The following is a 17,839-nucleotide window of genomic DNA, read 5'->3' as shown; positions in this document are numbered from 1 at the left end:
CCAAACTCCACCTCGGTCCTGCCCAGAGGATACTCAGCATGATTCAGTTGTCTCTTCCACTCTTTTTGGTAGCACACATAAATCTGTTTCCACCAATAGATAAGACCTCTCTGAACCCAGGTGTGGGCACGTTCACTGCCACAGTAAGCCCATTTGACAAGACCTGCACTGTTTGTGGCAAAAACCCGCCAGAAGAAATACCAACATGATGCTGCTGGGCAGTATGATGTTTGCTTTAACTTCCTTAGGAATGCCACAAATTTACCACACCAAGTAAATCAATGCAGTTGGAAGGCATCTGCTGAAAGGAAAAATAAATACATTAAAAAAAAAAAAAGGTATCTTATGAGTCTATCCTGCAGCTGCCTGGCTGTGATGAAAAGGTATTTCCGACTCAGTCAGAATGGAAAATATTTTCCTAAGCTGGATGAAGAGATCAGGTTGTTTTCCAGCTTTGAGAGGTGCACAAGCAAGTCTTTGTCACAGAAAGCGGAGCTGTCTTTCTTTAACATAGTGAGGAGAGGTGCATGTGCTGAAAACAACAAAGTCACTTCCCAGATAGCCCCGGAGAGCTGGCTAGCACAACAGCCTTCTCCTTTGGAGGTCAGTGCCTCCCAGAAGGGCCCTATCACAGAACCCCCCACAGAGAAAGGAGAAAGCCTTGGATTTGGACGTGCCAAACCAAGCACATTTACTCTTTTCCAGCACACACTGGAAAGATTGTCATGGTGAACACTAGTTTAAGGCTTTAGGATGACTTGACACAGTTACGCTATTCCATAACTTTTTGGAGCTGTTTAAAGAGGTAGAAACTGGGGCAGTGGCTGAAATTATTGCTTCAGTGGAGACCTAGCTACAGTCAGCAACATGAGGATGGTCCAAGATCAGTTTCTTTGGCCTTTTTCGCCCCACTGTGTCTGCTGAGTACTCATCCAGAAGAGACTCTGCTCATTGGCATTTTGTGTGAGGCTGCTACAAAACGTCTCAAGGAGCCCACAAGACAACTGGAGAAGCTAGGGGCTCCATCTTCACAGCATCTATACCACGAGTACATCGAAGGTTCAGAAGAGGAAGACATCTCTGCTGTTCCCTTGGGAAGGACAGAAAATAGGAGCAGCCCTGCCTCTATTCGTTTTTACAAGGGTATTTTCCTGTCAAGATATAAAAAAAAAAAAGTATCTATCACTTGAAATTTTTATTAGCTTTAGAACAGGCTGAAACTTTGTTGGTCTAGGCAAGCAGGTTGCAGCAATCAACAGTTCCTCATCAGCAGGAACTGGACGCGTTCCACTGCAGTCACTTTGTCGTGTTTATTCTCAAACTCACTTTGCCAATGGGCTGCAAATTCAGGCAAGTCCCTTCCTTGCTGGTCAGGCAGAACTGGAGCTAGTACCGAAATAATAAATACTTGGACTTACTGTTTTCAGCCAAGCTGCAGTCTCTTGTGACTTAATTTGTAAAACACTTAGGGTCAGCAGAAGCAGCTACAGCCAGGATAGGGAAACTGTAAGCTTTCCAGAGGTTCAACAGAAGCTACAGCACCTTGACCTATTCTGCCAGGTCACGGACCAGTAAGCAAAAGTACCCAGGCTGACAATTTTACCGAAAAGTCAGATATACACGAACAAGGAGCTCAGCTTCATTTTCCTTCCTTCTGCTCCATAAACTTAATGCAAAAACCCCAAACTCTCTATATTATGAAGGGACAGACCATCATTAGAAATCAAACAAACCAAAAAACTCAAGAGATGACGAAAGCTACTGAAAACAGTTTGTTTTATTTCCAGGATCAAATATTACAATAGGACATTTACATATATTTATAAAAAAATGCAGCAGTTGTGTATATAGATCAGAGGTTTCCTTGAGTTTGGTCCCTCCCAGCACAGTGAGCTGAAAACTTCCAAATTAATTCTCTCCCTCCTCCAGCGTGAAGTTGCATCATTGAAGGAAAAAATGACTACCATAAAAACCGACAGGCAAAGCCCTGATTTTGAAACTGTAAGTTCACTCATTAGAGGAAAGAACCTTGCTTAGAAAATCATCTGTCCTATAGTCCAGTGTCTCTGATTAGACACCACGCCTCTGAGGCGAGTTTTACCCAGACTCAGATTTGTTTCATATAAAGCTGTTCTATAAAATAGCACCTCGTCCCCCTGCTCCATGTACTTTTACTATCTATCCTTCTAAACCGTAAATTCTCAGCACCATTTAACAGGCAGTTACAAAATGACTCTTCTCTGTACTGCAGACACTCACAGTAATTAACGACAGTGACCAAATCCCAAACTTCTGCAACTACTCGTAACATCCTGGTGTAAAACAGAAGATAAAACATCAGTGCCTCAGCTTGCCTCAGTTAAGTGCTGCATTCTCTGGTTAAAAACGTGTGTACATATATACATATGGCTATATTTATGGGGAGCAGACAGACACTAAGCACCTCACAGAATAAAAGTCATCTCGCAGCACATCACAGAAGGGTGTCCATTAACCTCGCAGGCTGGGAGCGGGCAGCAGGATGTCTGCAGCCACAGGCAACCTTTGCGGAGTGGCAAGCAACAGCTTGTGCAGACCTCAACAGCTGCCATCAAAATGCTTTTGCATCAACTCCAAACATGACTGAGGGAATTTCCAACTATATAGATGGCCGATACAGGGCTCGGAATGTGAGTTCTGCCTTAGAATAGCTATTCCATGTATGGGAAATAATTTGTTAATAATAAAAAGGATGAGGGAGAAGTGGGGCTGCGTTCAAATCTGTTGAAATAGCTGGACAAAGCATATCCAATCTCCATGAGAGGCTTTGCACTTCACCTCAATTTCAGCTACCCCCCTGCTCCTTAGTGTACAGGGCTGTATTTATTATTAACTTGATTTAAAAGGGATTAAAAACAAGAATAAAGCTGTGGAATTTACTGAAAACTTATGAGAAAGAAAAACACAGTAACGACCTGCCACTTCAAGTCCCTGAAATGACATAGATTTGCCTGGATATTCCCATATAGGTCTCTGTTGTCCGCTTTTACGTGGTTTAGAAAAAGACACATTTTATGTGTTCTCTGTGGTGTTTGGTACCTGTCAAAACACAGCCGAAACGATGCCTCGCTGTCCCTTTCTGTCCCAAAAGATGGCTTTGAGTTTAGCCCTTGTTGCTCTCAAGTTCCTGCAACCCAACCCAATGCTCCAGCACTAAACAAGAACGAACTCAAAAAGCCAGGATTCTGCCTGCAGCTCCCAAAGACAAGGAGCCTGTTCTCAAACCAGCCACAAGGAGCTGCCGGCACCTGCTGCGAACAATGCCTCGCACCCTCTGCAACAGGGCAGCTGTGTTCAAACAGCTCCTGCGCAGAGATGGGGCTTTTTCTTCAAAGAACTAGAGAGGAAAGCCATCATTCTCAACGTTAACTTTACCACTCAGTTACCAAGAACTCAATTATACTGAACACCAGAAATTTTCAATACTCAGAAGGCGTGCTGAGCAGCAAAGCACACGTGGAAGTCTTCTAAAAGGTCTGTTGGAGACATCAGGCCCTTCAGCAGCGAGGTTTGTTCATTAAAACACTAAAACCAGCTGCCAGTTTCTGATGGTAGCACATATACAAGCCACAGCACCAGTGAAAGTGGAAGCTGGTGTGAGCAGCGTGTACATTGGCAGGCAGTTCATTTGGTAGTCTTCAAAAAAAACGCCTGTGAAACCGGTGGGACACAAACGCGAGCTGCTTGCAGCAGCACACAAGGGACGTGCGTTACGGCCAAGGCATTATTCTCCTGTAACAGCAACGTAGCAGATCTGGTGAGCTCTGGAAAGTATGCTGATGCATGATCAACATGGCCATTTAAGTCTGTGCATGAAAATCGGTACCTTTTGATACCTTTTTATAGACAACCGTGTTTTACGACGCTATTACACACACATGCACATTCTTTTAATATTGAGGTTGTCAACTTCTCTGATTTTATCAGAAAGGGTGACGTTATTCAGACCATAAACGTCAGAAATGTAAAATTGCAGACTCCAATTCAAAGCCTAATGAAAACAACGCCAGTACACCCGGCAGCTTTTGACACAGCTTTTAGCTGCCCTTTTTGCATCAGGAGGGAATGCAGAGGTGGAAACTGCTTGGGCAGCCTGACTGAGAGCAGGTATGGTTAGGAAGAGCCCAAATCTCCCCGGGCCTCCAAAGGAGCCAGCAGTAAATGTGCCAGCAGCACCTGGAAGAGAAAGCCAGTGCTCGTTTTCCCTTCTGAATACCAGCCGACTGTGACTATGAACGATTAGCTGTTGTTAGACATTAAATATCAAACAAAAACAAGTCGGATGAAGAGCACGTGCAAAGATTTGTCTGCAAGCAGTGAGAAGCTGCAGCTTGAAGCACGCTAGTTCTGTTTAGCTCTCTAACCACAAAGCCTTCCACCGTTCAAACACAACTCTGCTCCTCTGAAGTCACAGCAGCGCTTTCAACATCTGCAAATTGTGGCCAGGCAACACCCAGAGAAAGCCACAAACCACAGCCTTTGAAGGATGCTCTGCTTTGTCCTTCAAACTTCAACTTTTGCAATCGGAGATTTAAGGTGTTTTTTCCAACCTTGTCAAGAGCAATCTGAACTTCAGATTTAACATTTAGAAGCAATTGTGACCAAGGCTCTTTTTAAATCGAGCTCAGCTGGCTTGCACTTTCAGTTACAAGTGGTTGTATGCTTAACTTGGTTAATGTGTTCAGCCACATTCCTCGGGGCAGCAAAACACATTCCTCCCAACTCCAAAGGGCTTCGAATTAAAATCTGACGAGGCTGTATCCTGGCTTCCAGCCACTGGAGCACAGCCAGCTGATGTGTGCACTTTCACTGGAGGGCAGGAAGAAGGGGAAAAGGGAAGAGGAAAGAAGGGAGAGAGGAGCCACATGCAGGGACACTTCTCCCTTCAAATTTTTTCTTTCTGCCTCCTGCTTACAGATAAAGGCAAAAGAAAACTGAAAGAAAATGCATCATGGCAGCGAAACAAGAACAACAAACTAGCTTGTCTTTTCCTGGAACAGAACAAATTATCAGGAACTGCCAAAAATGAATTCTGATTCCATCTTTGAGATAGTAGAAAAATTCCATTTTCAGTGTAGATTTGCTTCCCCCCTCTTCACCCCCCCCATTCTTCTTTCCCTATTCGGTTGTAAAAGGATTGCTGTTTGCTAAACAAAAGTGCAAGAAATAGAAATAAAAAGTCAAGAAATAGAAAACTCAAGAAACACATGTAGAAAAGAAATAAAAGACTCCCAGTCCCACTCCACCAGCACGCAAAACCATTTACCATGCTGGAGAGGCACGTTTCTTGATGGCTTAAAAATGAGCCTGTCAGAGCCAAGTGCAACTTTTGCTTCCTTGTGTGAGAGGTGACCGAACTGCTCTAGGCATAACAACGGCAATGGAAAACTAATGCAGGACTCCCCCTGTTGTGGTTTTGATAGCGAGACGTTACAGCCAAGCAGTACAGCTAATTACAGCCACGCAGAGAAGAAAGGAAGGAGCTGTCAGCTCCACAGCTCTTAGCTGTGAGAAAGGGGGGTCAGAAAGGAAGGTTCGTAGTATGAGGCCAGAGTGGTCTCGAGCAGCAGAGCTGAAGTTCATCCTCTTGCCCGCAATGGTCTCCCCTCCTTCCCTCTGCTGATACAGCTGTTAGTTACTTTTACACTGAAATGCTGAAGTCAGAGCCTAGCCCCAGGTACAACTGGGGAGGGGAAGGCAGAGAAAGAACCTACCAATTAAAGACGTAAGGACAATTTTGTATGTTTAGCTTTACTACTAGCTGATGTGGAACAATGTTCTCAGAACAGATACAAACCCGAGCCTGCCCAAGATTAGCTGGACCTCCACCAGCAAACCCAGCCAACAACAACAACTCAAGAGAGACACCAGTGGAAGCACAACGGCTCCCTGCCTTCTGCAGGCAGGCATGGGCAGGAGAACAGGAAAAGTCAGCTCACTCCCATCCCCGCCTGCCTGAGCAGGAAAAGGACTGCGCTCGTGCCGGGTACTGCGTCCTGTTGGCAGCCCACCTTCATTTTTTTGCAGCTAACCACTGAAGAAGAGGTAACAAACTTCAAGGCAACAAAAATCAGAGCAAGTTATTTCAACTAGAGAGCTGAAGCTACCTAGGGAAGCATCAGACCTATGCAAAGGGTTTCCTTCTGTCCTGCTCTCTCGTATGTCCAAGTGCGAGCCATGAATTTTGGGTATCGCAGAAGCACAAAGGATCCTTCAGTCTAGAGGTGCTGCTGCTTCAAAGGCCAAACACCAACATCCCTGCTCTTCTGCTGGCCGTGCAATTCACTTTTTAATGCTGGGAAGTACCCTCTGTGAAATGATCTCTTTATAAACAAACAATGACATCTGATGTGACATCACTCACTGATCAGGAAACTGCTATCGGATTTTGCTCTCATGGTACTGTATCTTGCAGTAGAATGCCAGTCTTCATGTAGAAGGGAAATCAATTTATACAATTGTATGATTTTGTATAAAGCCTCAATATGGGACATTTGTGAGTTAATATTACCACAGGGAATGCAAGATGTGTATGACTTCTTACATTTAAAAACTCCAAAGTATGTAGGCTAGCATGAAGTTAAAGGCAAAAATATCTTGAAAAGTTTTAGGCTATAAGAAATTTCTGACACTGAAGTCTTTCTCTGAACACGTACAGTCATCTGACGGCTACAGAAACAGTTATGGCAGGTTTCTTGCCTTTTTCCTCACCGATGAAGAGGATGCTGAACTGGATTCTTAATGGTAAACAAACACATTCACCATCCATCTTGGCAGTGTTAACTGACTTTCGTCTCATTGTAATATATACTCTAACAACAACTGACCAACGCAGCTCAATGTCTAGGGCCGATGTTGGGAAAACAGGGCACTCGGTGTACGCACAGGTACGATATGCCTGCGGGACTTCTGATGCCAGCTGCCGTAACTGAAATTAAAACCTAAATAAAGGAGTAGCTTTCAATACTGTCTTCTGGATTTAGAGGTAAATGATGGCAGATTACCACAGAAGATTAACAAGAAGAATAAACAGCAGCCTGGAGTGCTCAAGCCACCAGGCTATGAAGTCTTTTATAAAGCATTAATTCCTTGCACAGTTTTGAAAGGCTGTGTATGTTTTGAACTACTCACAGGAACCCTACCTACGACTTGCTGAGCCCAATTGCAGCCTGAGCTCTGAAACTGCTGCAAAAAAACACTCCTGGTGGGGGCTGGGGGAGCATACACAACAGAAAAAGAAAAAGCCAACTACTTGTCGAGTTTACCACGTGCTTTCTAAGCTCCAAGGTCTTTACAGTATCCTGCCACCTTACATTATCAGTCGTAAAATCCTGAGAGCAAGTAAAAAAGGGATGCTGGGCAGAGAACAAATGGAATTTCCCCCTGCCTGTATGGAGGAGTCAGTCAGCTCTGCTACAACAGTGGACACACAGCTTTCCCTCCAGGTCAAGAAGCTGATCCCATACAGGGTACCACTGTTTTCTCCTTGTAGGCTTTTTTTTTTTTTTTGATGTGTGCATGAGGGTATTTGTTTGTTTGCTTTAAAAAAAAACAAAAAAACAAACTGTGTCCACTGGCAGCATTTAAAAGATGAAGAAAACACGCATGCAACCTAGAAGCCTTTAAACTAGATGGGGACAGAATACCTTACCACAGCTCACCTCAACTCCTTCCTAAAAATAAGTTTAAGCATAGTGCTAGATAAGTGAACCCTTAAGAAGGCTGTAAGGTTAATGGAGACCTTTCACACAGAGAACCAAAACAAAGAAAAGACCATACTGAAGATTACACTCTCTCCTTACAGAGAAACGACTCAGTGCCTTATCACACAGTATTTTCAAATATAAATTAAACAAAACAGATTTAAGAATAGCAGCGAGAAGGGTATGTGTATTATGGCCACTCCGAGCCCCAGCATGTTGGATACACAGATAATTCCTTTACTTTATTCCATGAAAACAAAGGAAAGATGTTCTTCCCAATGCTCTCTGCAGGGCCCAAGCTGAGAACAAAAATAAAACTCTGAACACTCTCATTTGGTCACAAGAGCAAGGAGAAGGGAAGAAGAGAGAGAGAAGGGCCAGCCAGCTGCCTGCCTGATTTCAGCACTGCAATCCTATGACCCTCAACTGCATATTCAATGAGTTGGTGTCCTAGGCAAAGAGGAGAGGGGAGGAAGGCTGGGAGAACTCAGGCCACGGTGCTAATTCCTTTCCTGCACAAAGACAGTCTCTTGAGGACACAGGCCTGCTTCCTGTAATGTGATCTCATAGTCCAGGTGGGAGAGTTTCCTTCGGGGGAAGTTGGTGAGAAGTTCAAAGCGTTCATTGGGGTATCCTTTTGACTGGACATGTTTCACAAGAGCCTAGGGAGAAAGAAAGGCAAAGAAGCATCATTTCATTACACACACCAAAAAAAAAATCACAAAAAAAGTATTGCAAAAGTATCCTGGTTTCCTTTAAAAAAAAGTTTGTAATCACTGAGAAAGAAAATTTTGAAATTTTGCAAGTAATATAGAACTTAGCTACTTTATTATCTAATTTGACCCTCACATGGTGTGAGTAATCATAGAAGCTAATTACCAAGCAATCCCTTACCTAACTGATTCTTTAAACAGAAGGAATACATACACAGCAATACATTAATTCAAGCAATCTGAATTCTACATCACACATTCAAGTCACAGTAAAATAAGACTTGCAAAAAAAATCAAAGTGCCCCAAATCAGAAGCCCCCTCACTTGCTTATCAGACATTACCCTTATTGAACCTAAATGCCACCAAAGAAGTATTTTTGTCAGACAACACTGACAAAAATAAATGCAACTTTTTCTTTTTTTTTTTTTTTTAACTAAGATATTGATTTTTTTCCTGCCTTCAAGAAGCATGTGTTTTTGGGGATCTTTTTTTTTTTTAAAGCACTTTTTAATTCATCAGCTTCTCTGCCTACAATAGCAATCGAGGCAGGATACAGAGGGCATTGGGATGATGGGGTACCAGCCTCACAACCCAACACTCAGATGCACCAGGAAGAGCTAAAGCCCATGCTACACGAGAGATTTCCCAAGTTCATTAGCAAACACAGCAGATGAGAGGATAAAGTAGGAACAGACAGGGACAGAGAAATGGAGATTGGCTAAGATACAACAGGGAGTACAGCAACAGAGCAAGACAGGCAGAATGAAGAGTTGTAGCTTTTTGAAGAGCTGGAAAAAAAGAAAATAAGTATGTAATAAACAGAAAGCGTGAAGGAGTCCCAGCAATCCTGTTCACATAGTTCTGGTAGGTAACTTAAGCTAGTAAATTAAGTGCAAGGAGGTAAGCTAACAGTGTTAAACTTCTACTACAACTAATTATTCTGCCAACTTCCACTTGCTATTCAGCTTTCAGCTGACCTGCTGGGACCTCAGCGAGCCAGCACACAGCAAAAAGTGGCTGCCATCAAGGGGCTGGCAGTTACTGTGGCAGCTCACACCCACAGGGCTCAGGAGATGGCTGGCTGCTGTTCGTTTTGGTGTTTGAGTTCTGTCAGGAAAGCCGGTGGTGATACCGTGCTGACACGACACAAGATGCAGCCTCCCACAACAGCCCGTGGCACTGCTCTATTATTTCAGGGGCACCGGGGCAGCTGCAGCACCCGAGGAGAGATGTGTTTGTGCAGGTGATGGGCTACAAGGACGCAGCCCCGCGTGGGGCTGTGAAGGATCAGGTGGGAATGGTGGGAAGCAGGCTTTGGTTGAACCCCTGAGCTGTCAGCTCAAGGAGCTGCAGGAAGAGGTCAGCACGTTCTGCTCCATCGGGGAAGATGAGCAGGAAAGCAGCAGCAGGATGCTGGTAGCAACACTACATGGGCAAGAACTGAGGCCTCACAGTGCGGATGGAATAGGACGACCGGGAGCAAAACTCAAACACACAGAGGGAGAACAGCAACTTGTGGGATAAGGTTCCCTGACGACTCGTGACCCGTGGCAATAAAAACAGCAGCTCTCCCATCATCTGGAAAAATAAAATAAAATAAAAAATCAACTGAAAAACAGATATAAAATCTTGGTAATAAATGGCAAGGACAAACAAGTTCCACTGGAATTCAGCTGGATCTACTGGTCCTGCTCAGTAAATCAAAACCAGCAAGGAGAAGCAGTGAACACTGCAGGCAGGGACACCCTTCTGGGGGGGACTGAGGTACCAGCTGCTGACCTAACTCTGAGTCTTGGGAAGTTTGCTGCTTGCTTGAAGCCAAGACCCAGGATGTCACGGACAGAATGCCAAAACACGTTAACAAAGCTCAACATGTGTCTGAAGCGCACCCTTGCAGCAGCAACAGCAAACCTGGGCTGCATCAGGAAGAGTACGGCCAGCAGATCAAGGTGATTACCCCACTCTGCTGGGCCACAATTGGAACACAGTGTTCAGTTTTGGCCCCCAAATTCAAGTGAGACAAGGAGAAACTAGAGAGGATCCAGTGGAGGGCCATCAAAGTGACTAGAAAATTGGACATGTATTGGCACGTGAGAAAGGCTGAAGGACTTGGGCTTGTCCAGTCCAGAAAAGAGATGGCTAGGTGGGAATATAACAACAGTGTTCTGACACAGAGATGAAGGCATTTCTTTCACAAAGATGCATGGTGAAGAGAGACAATGCACAGAAGCTGATCTGCAGGAAATTTAATCTGTTTATAACAAAATAAATCTTTAACATGAAAGAAATTAAACATTGGAGTAATTTTCTCAGAGCAGCAATGGAACATCCCTTGCTGGAATCACTCTAGACTCAGCTTGACAGGGTGCTGAATAACCTCGCCTACAGCCCTGCCCTCAGAGGGTTACACCAGATGGTCTCCAGGCATCCTCTTCACCATGGGCTTTCCCATGATTTGATGACTGCAGAACAGCTAGGAAGGTAATCTGCACAAAGATTTCTTACCAATTCATCAGAATGCACAGGCAAACCTTTGGGATAAGGAGACTGTGGCCCCAACCTCCTCTTTTACCTGGACTATTCTGCAACAGGCTTTGCACATAAGGATGCCTGTGTCTGACGAGGAATGTATGTTAGACTTCCTTTTCAAGCAACAAGGATAACTGAAACTGCTCACAAACCACTGTACCTAAAGATTTGGTTCAGTTTACTGTCTACATCTTGCCACCGTTTTAAGGCCAGCCTTTCCTGCACACCCTATGACACTTGCTAGCAAATGGTAGTCAGGCAGCCAAGCAGCTATGCAGACAAAGTGCTAAGCTGCTGAACAGAGCGAAGTCAACTACTTACTGCACATACAGACTAACTGCTTCTATAAAAAGGCAGTTTTGCTTTTTTTTTTTTTTGCCTGGGGAAAAAAAAAGGTTACAGTAATATCAGAAACAAACATATCCTGGAGATAACAGTGTGTAAAGCAGCCACTCTTGATCAATAACAATGCAAGGATTAAAAAAAATCTGTCTTCAAAAATAGTTTTGGTGGGAGAAAAATGTCAACTTGTCAATTAAAACTTTCGAAGTACAACTCTTTCCTTATACAATTTTCTTTTTATAGTTCTGGACAGCTTTAAAATGAAAGCATCTAAACTGAAAAAAAGCTTGGAAATGATGCTCACAAAACAACATCTGAGACTCAGCCTTCGTTTGACTGAAATGGCTTTAAAAGATTGCACGAGTCCCACCGCATCTTTTAGATAGGTGAGAACAAAAGCTGCCTGTTCAGTTCTATAATGAAAAGAACACACACACATCTTCACCAAACCTTTTCTTACCTAAATTCCTCTGCTACCTGCAGAGCAGACAGTGAAGAATCTACGTGCTGAGATTTAACTTATTTTCAAATTGTCAACTACCATAGTCCATTAAAAGGAGTCAAGCCAGAAGTTAGGATTATTGGAAAACTTCAATTTCACACCTATGTATCATATAAATTAATTCTCTAACCATGGATTACTAGCACTTGTGCACAAAAAAAAAGTTAGTTGCATATGCAACTGTAACTTAAGTATTCAAAAGTTCGACATGTTTAACAATACATGCAACAGACTGCTTTCGAAAAACCGTTCAGATATAAAAGAGACCTTGAAAAGATCATACAGAGATGACTTCTATGGCAAAGCAGGAATGAGGGTCTGACACGGGAAAACTGGTTCCTACTATAAGAGTGTCCTCTGGTCTTCCTTTCAGCCTCAGGACTCCACAGTGACCTGCAGGCAGTCTGCATCCTCTGAATGGTTTTGAGACAGCTGCTGGTGTAACAAAGATGACTTTTTTTTTCCTTTTAAAGCTTTCAAGCAAAAGAGTAAGGATGAAAACATGACCCTGAGAGTACATTTCTAGAGTTTTGTGGACTATAAGTCTTTAAGAGATGCAAACATTTTTCTTTAAGCTCCTTCTGAATCTGCATGAGGTCTCTGAAGAGGCCTGCTTTAGTCTTCCCTTAGACTTCAACACCGAGCTTTTGAGTTTCTTACACTAAAATGAGCTTTATTGGCCATTGTGTCATGAAAACAGAATGGCTAACAGGAATACAGTGACCTCTTTACACACTGCTTCCAGATGAACGCCTGTGAAAATTTGATGGAAACACCATCAACATCAACCTCTCCAGTGTAAACAAGACCGAAGAACAGTTGAGAAGGACACTTGAAGCACGGTGATTAAATGATACCATAGAAAGTCTGTTTTGGGAGAGCTTTCTCCAAAGTCTACTGTCATTCATATCCAGAAGGGAGTGCAGAAGCATGCTGAAAGAGATGGAGAACAAGAAGCAAGAGTTTTGCCTTCGATTTCACCATTGTCTGACCATGGACAATGACTAAATGTTTCAATTTAGAGAAAAGATAAACGAGTGAGCTGAGAGTGTTTCATGGTAATTTAACGATCAATGCAAAAGCTATCTGGAGTCATATTAGAAAGAAAACTAGCAGTTTGGGGACTAAGAAAGATATGCAACCTAAGCAGCAATGGAAACATACAGAGCCAGCAGTCTGTTGATCACAAGAGAGGAACAACAGGGAAAAAAACACAACAGAATGACAGTGAAAGCGCTCCCTGCTAGTGCCTTTCACTAGATCTAATTTCATTAGTGCCACCATAGGAAAAGAAATTCTCCGGTTCCAGCTTTCCTGTACTCAAACAAGGATTCCAATTAACTCCACTCACCAGAAGTTTAGCTTGTTCGGGCAGTGAAATTTGTTCCCTCTTTCCATCTGGATACCTTAGCATCAGCTGTGCCTTTGGTCCTAGCATAAAGGAAGTTACTACAAGTTAACAAACAACAAGGCAGCTGAATTGAGCTCTTCTGTAGATTTTAGGTGGCACACTGCATAGGATAGTAGGGTTAGGGACTGGAGACAAATACAAAGCTTTTAGCACACGAGGTTTCAGTCTGTGAAGACATACTTGTACTGCATGTGTTTAAAATATACGCATCAAACTCAGGACTCTTGAAAGAGTTCACAGTACTGACCAAAACCAGTCAGTGTTTCCAGAGAAAAGCATACCGTGCTACCTCTGCCTGTGAGACCACCTCACAGTGCTGCATCTCAGCTCAGAACCGCAAGGAGGAACAGAGACTCCTGCGACTTGTTTGTATTAGCCTAAGTTGCACCGCTAAAACCCAGTCTGGACCCTCAAGGCAGCCAAGCTGAGCACGAGGTGGGGCTGCTGTTATTTCATTTCTCTCCACCACACCGGTAGAAGCCCTGTCATATGCATCGGCATTACACCAATGCGAATTTCACTCGCAGACAAGGTCTCAAACTAAGAAACTCGAGCTCAGGGACTAACATGACTGCAGCATCACTGCATCAAAGTGCTGCTGCCGGCAACGTGAACCGCCCAAACGTCTAGTGCCAAGGAGGGAATAAGACAGAAGAAAAGGTTTAGCTTTTCAAAACGAGGGCTGAAACTATGCTCATCAGAGTGTAAAGCCTTTCAGAAAAGAAAGCATAACACAGGTCACTATAAAAAAAAAACACCAACGATGAGGCCTCTTACCATTCACATCTAGGCCCTGCAACGTACTTTCAGGCTTGTCAGCTGACTCCTCCAGTATCCCTGCATCAATGCAGGGCAGTACTCTGTGATTTGATGTTGTTCCAGGCTCAGTCCTTGCAGGGGGCTCAGGCTGAGGCCTTCGGCTCTCCTCTTTTTTATACCCCAAGTCCTTGTGCGGAGACTTCCTCAACTTGGCAGGATTCTCCGATTCCTCCTCCTCCTCAGATCCACAGACAGAAATAAACTCTTCGCTTCCAGAAAAAAGCTCTGACTCAGATTCCTCATCTGATCGACTCTCCTGCTTGGCCTGTGAGGAATCGAAATGTGTCTCCTGTAACGAGGCTCTGATAGCAGCTTCCAACTGGCTGTCCTCACTGGCATCAATGAGACTCTCCTGTTGAATACAGACACAACATAAGGACGTTATAATGGTTTTAGATATGTACTGAAAATCAAGAGGATATTAAAGTGTTCCAGAGGAAAGCTACTAAAACTGTCATGAACAAACAGCATGGAAAGCTAGTCATCCTGTGACTACTTAATGATTCCTCCTTGGAGTTTCATATGGAGTAGTAAATCTTCCTTCCACACACACACAATTCTGTGACTGTTAAATCCAAAACAAATGCTGAAAGTGCAAACTGTAACAAAAACAGTAACCGAGGGAGAAGGGCAGAAGTCCATGGTGCACCACTGCTTTCGTTTTTGCATACTCTTCCACTAATTCATGAAGTCTGTTTATAGTACAGAATTGGAAATCAGTACAGCTGGATACAGACATACTACATTTTCTTCCAGGTTTCTGCAGTCCTCGTACTTACTGAACGAGAGCATTTTTGGGGAGGGCTGGTAGAATGCCCATCCAGCTGTCCATGCTCACTCAAGAACCCAGTCACTTGGTCCAAGAAAGAAGTCACGTCCAGCTGGTGCCACTCCACTAGCTTCTGGCCTAGGGAACATAAGTCATCATAAAATGTATTTTCAGCAACATCAACAATATCATTTCACTACTGTGCAAGCACTATGCAAGAATCCACATTTGTGGAACTGCAGCTGCCTACAAGGCCACCACCTGATAATGACAAAACTTCCTCTCTTCACCCCCTTCAAAAGGTTCCACTCACGTACAGACATAAATACAATCTGTATTTAGTTCTGCTAAGGGAATGTGTGCAGAATGGTGTATTAGGCATCAAAATTAAAAAACACAAAACACTAATTTTATGAAGAAGCATTTGCACATTCACGTCTGCTTTGATTCTACACCTTGGCAAGCAGCATTTATTTCCATGAGTAAAGTGCCGAGAACTTCAGTTTCAACAACAAAAAAATTGTTTTGAGGTAGTTTAAGTCAAACAACAAGAAAAGTCAGCTCTAATGAAAGAAACTATTCCTTCAGTCCTGAGAAGCATGAGACCAAACCATTAACACAGTAGCCTTTTACAATGATAGAAAAGACAAGGGTTCTGTCACTCAAATGGAAAAGTTCTAATTTCAAAAGAGCTCGAGGTAAATTATTTCTAAGACAGTTTATTCATCACAAGATTTCATGCAGCTTTTAAAAGGCCACTTCAAAAAAACCTCACCAAAAACTAATTTAAGAATTTTACCAGCAGGTGGTACTATTTTCAATTTTTAAGCAAAGCATTTGATAAACTATACCAAGTACCATTATCAAACATAGAATTTCACAAAGCCTTGGGAGTTTTGTTCCTTTAGTTCTTCCAGAAGTTGTTTCACTTCTTCGGGGACAAGATGATCTCTTGGAGGACAAATAAGAGAACTGAGATGCTTTACTTGCAACGTAATACATACTGCCAGAGACAGTATTCTAGCCTACAACTGTATACATAAACTGCAGGTAACTGTCACTTGTCTTACCTGTCCTGGGATCCAGGATGGAGACATAAGGGAAGTCTGCTAATTTATAGAACTGTATGTACCTCTGTCCCTCCTCACTGTCATGGTACACCTACAAAATACCACATTGGAAGCTAGTTACTGAGGGGAGAGGGAACAAAAACTCCATCTTGAAAATGTACCAAGTTTTTCTCTATTTTACAGTGTATGCTACAAGTGGTATGCACATGTCTCAGCAACTTCTACAAGCTGAATATGCACCTCTAATGGTGTGTGTATTAGAGTTTAAGCGATAACATTTTGAGTCCACACATGAAAGGTTGTGTATGCACTAGAACACACATCCATAACTACAAAGATTGCCTCTTCCACAGTTCTGCAAGAGAACCGCAGCAGTACCATTTTATTCAACGAAGTCTGTTTTCACTGTCCTATGTATCAGGACATCGAATTACCAGTGTGGCTCCATTAAGTTTCCCACCTGCCAAAAAATGAAATGTTCCCGGATTATGTTCTTCACGGCCTCGTTGCTCCAGACATCACGGTTGAGACACTGGCACGCAAAATCTTGCACATTCTGAATGTTTATCATGAGCCATTTGTTCTGCATCTGACCACACTCCTTGGCCTGTAAGCAGAGAGAAAAGCTTCATTAGCTAAAACCAAAGAGCTAGATATAAACAATGCCAGCAATGATCACTGATGGCTTCTAACAGTGTCAGATTTTTCACCAAAACCCCTTCACAGTGAGAAAGATGGACAGAGCTAGTGCAAAGGCATCCACAAAACAGAAAGCAGGGCTGAAAGACCTGCTCAAATGAGATTGGTTGAATTACAGAATCACATCAATGAACAGAGCTGCTGGATTTCAACAAGCCAAGCACAGAGTGGGAAAAGCAGCTTTAGGACTGGGGTGGGGGAGAGGTGGAGGGAAAGACACTGAATTAAGTATTTGTTCAGGGAAGAGTGTAGTCAATCACACCAATCTAACAACAGAGAAAAGACCTGTTCACTCTAGAGATAAACCTGTGGAACATCTTCTATTTAAACAGATAGCATAATTGACAGAGGAGTTGCATAAATGCAACAGGACCACCTCTCTCTGTGTTTTGTTTTTTTTTTTTTCTCTCCAAGTTTTGAGTTACTCTATTACTGTACAACTGCCAAATTAGACATCCTTTTCTGACACTCGTTATCCAGACTGCAAGTTGGGAGGAAGACGGGAAGGCGCAGGAAGAAATCTTACTGGTTTGAGTCACAAAGCTGGCATAGTCTGACTGCTTGGTTGCAAGTTAATGGTAGGAGTTTGATCAAGAATGTAATTCTGATCGCTGAATTGTCATACCTGTTGAAAAAAAGAGGGCTATATCAACAGAAGGAATGCTCTTACCACCTGGAGAGACTGGAACTAGCATATGAGCTTCCCTTCCTTTTTAAAAATATGCATTTATTTCTAAGTGCATTCACCATCCTGCTGGTAATGCACTTAACAGCAAAGCCAAGGAATTAGAATGTTACAGAAGATTTTGCTGTTTTGGGCAGCAGTTTGTTCCCCAAACCAAAGCATTTACGTTTAAGGTGATTTTTAACCAGTGCACCTTCGAATAGTCAGTCTATCCGATGCATGATAGACACGCGAACCCCATCCACTTAGCTCAATGAAGTTCAGGCCTCAACACTCCTCTTAAACCTGTCAATATTAAACTATAAGCTTGCTCATTGTTCAGGTCTACAAAATATACTCTGCACGGCCAAGTGACCTGCAGAGCCAAATAGTATTTTATTCAAAGAAAAAAAAAGCTACAGAAGAAAAAATGAATGCAGAAGTGTGGAATATTCCTCCTGTTGTCACAGGGGACCTCACACCAACTAGGTATCGCTAACATTACCAAGTCAGAATCCTGTATTTGTTCACTAGAAGGGAGAAACAAGGCAGGTGGCACCTAAGTAACTGCTAAGGGT

General features: G+C 43.1%; 1 protein-coding gene across 3 annotated transcripts in view; it reads right to left on the bottom strand.

Annotated features, from left to right (window-relative positions):
* Positions 1-1,759: 1,759 nt before the first annotated feature.
* The window catches only part of UBXN7 (UBX domain protein 7), a 30,675-nt gene continuing 14,595 nt past the window's right edge, over positions 1,760-17,839 (bottom strand). For 2 of the 3 annotated variants that reach the window (XM_048077302.2, XM_048077300.2), the window contains 6 exons: positions 16,359-16,505; positions 15,899-15,989; positions 14,839-14,966; positions 14,018-14,411; positions 13,181-13,260; positions 1,760-8,404 (listed from right to left, as the gene is read on the bottom strand). In XM_048077302.2, coding sequence (XP_047933259.1) covers positions 8,243-8,404; positions 13,181-13,260; positions 14,018-14,411; positions 14,839-14,966; positions 15,899-15,989; positions 16,359-16,505 — 1,002 coding nt within the window. In that variant the 3' untranslated portion in view covers positions 1,760-8,242. The remainder of the gene's footprint in view (positions 8,405-13,180; positions 13,261-14,017; positions 14,412-14,838; positions 14,967-15,898; positions 15,990-16,358; positions 16,506-17,839) is intronic. The other variant, XM_048077301.2, reaches the window with a different exon arrangement.

The sequence above is a fragment of the Anser cygnoides genome, chromosome 9, assembly GCF_040182565.1.
Source record: "Anser cygnoides isolate HZ-2024a breed goose chromosome 9, Taihu_goose_T2T_genome, whole genome shotgun sequence".
In the NCBI taxonomy this organism is placed as follows: domain Eukaryota; kingdom Metazoa; phylum Chordata; class Aves; order Anseriformes; family Anatidae; genus Anser; species Anser cygnoides.
This window is presented reverse-complemented; position numbering and strand designations above follow the sequence as displayed.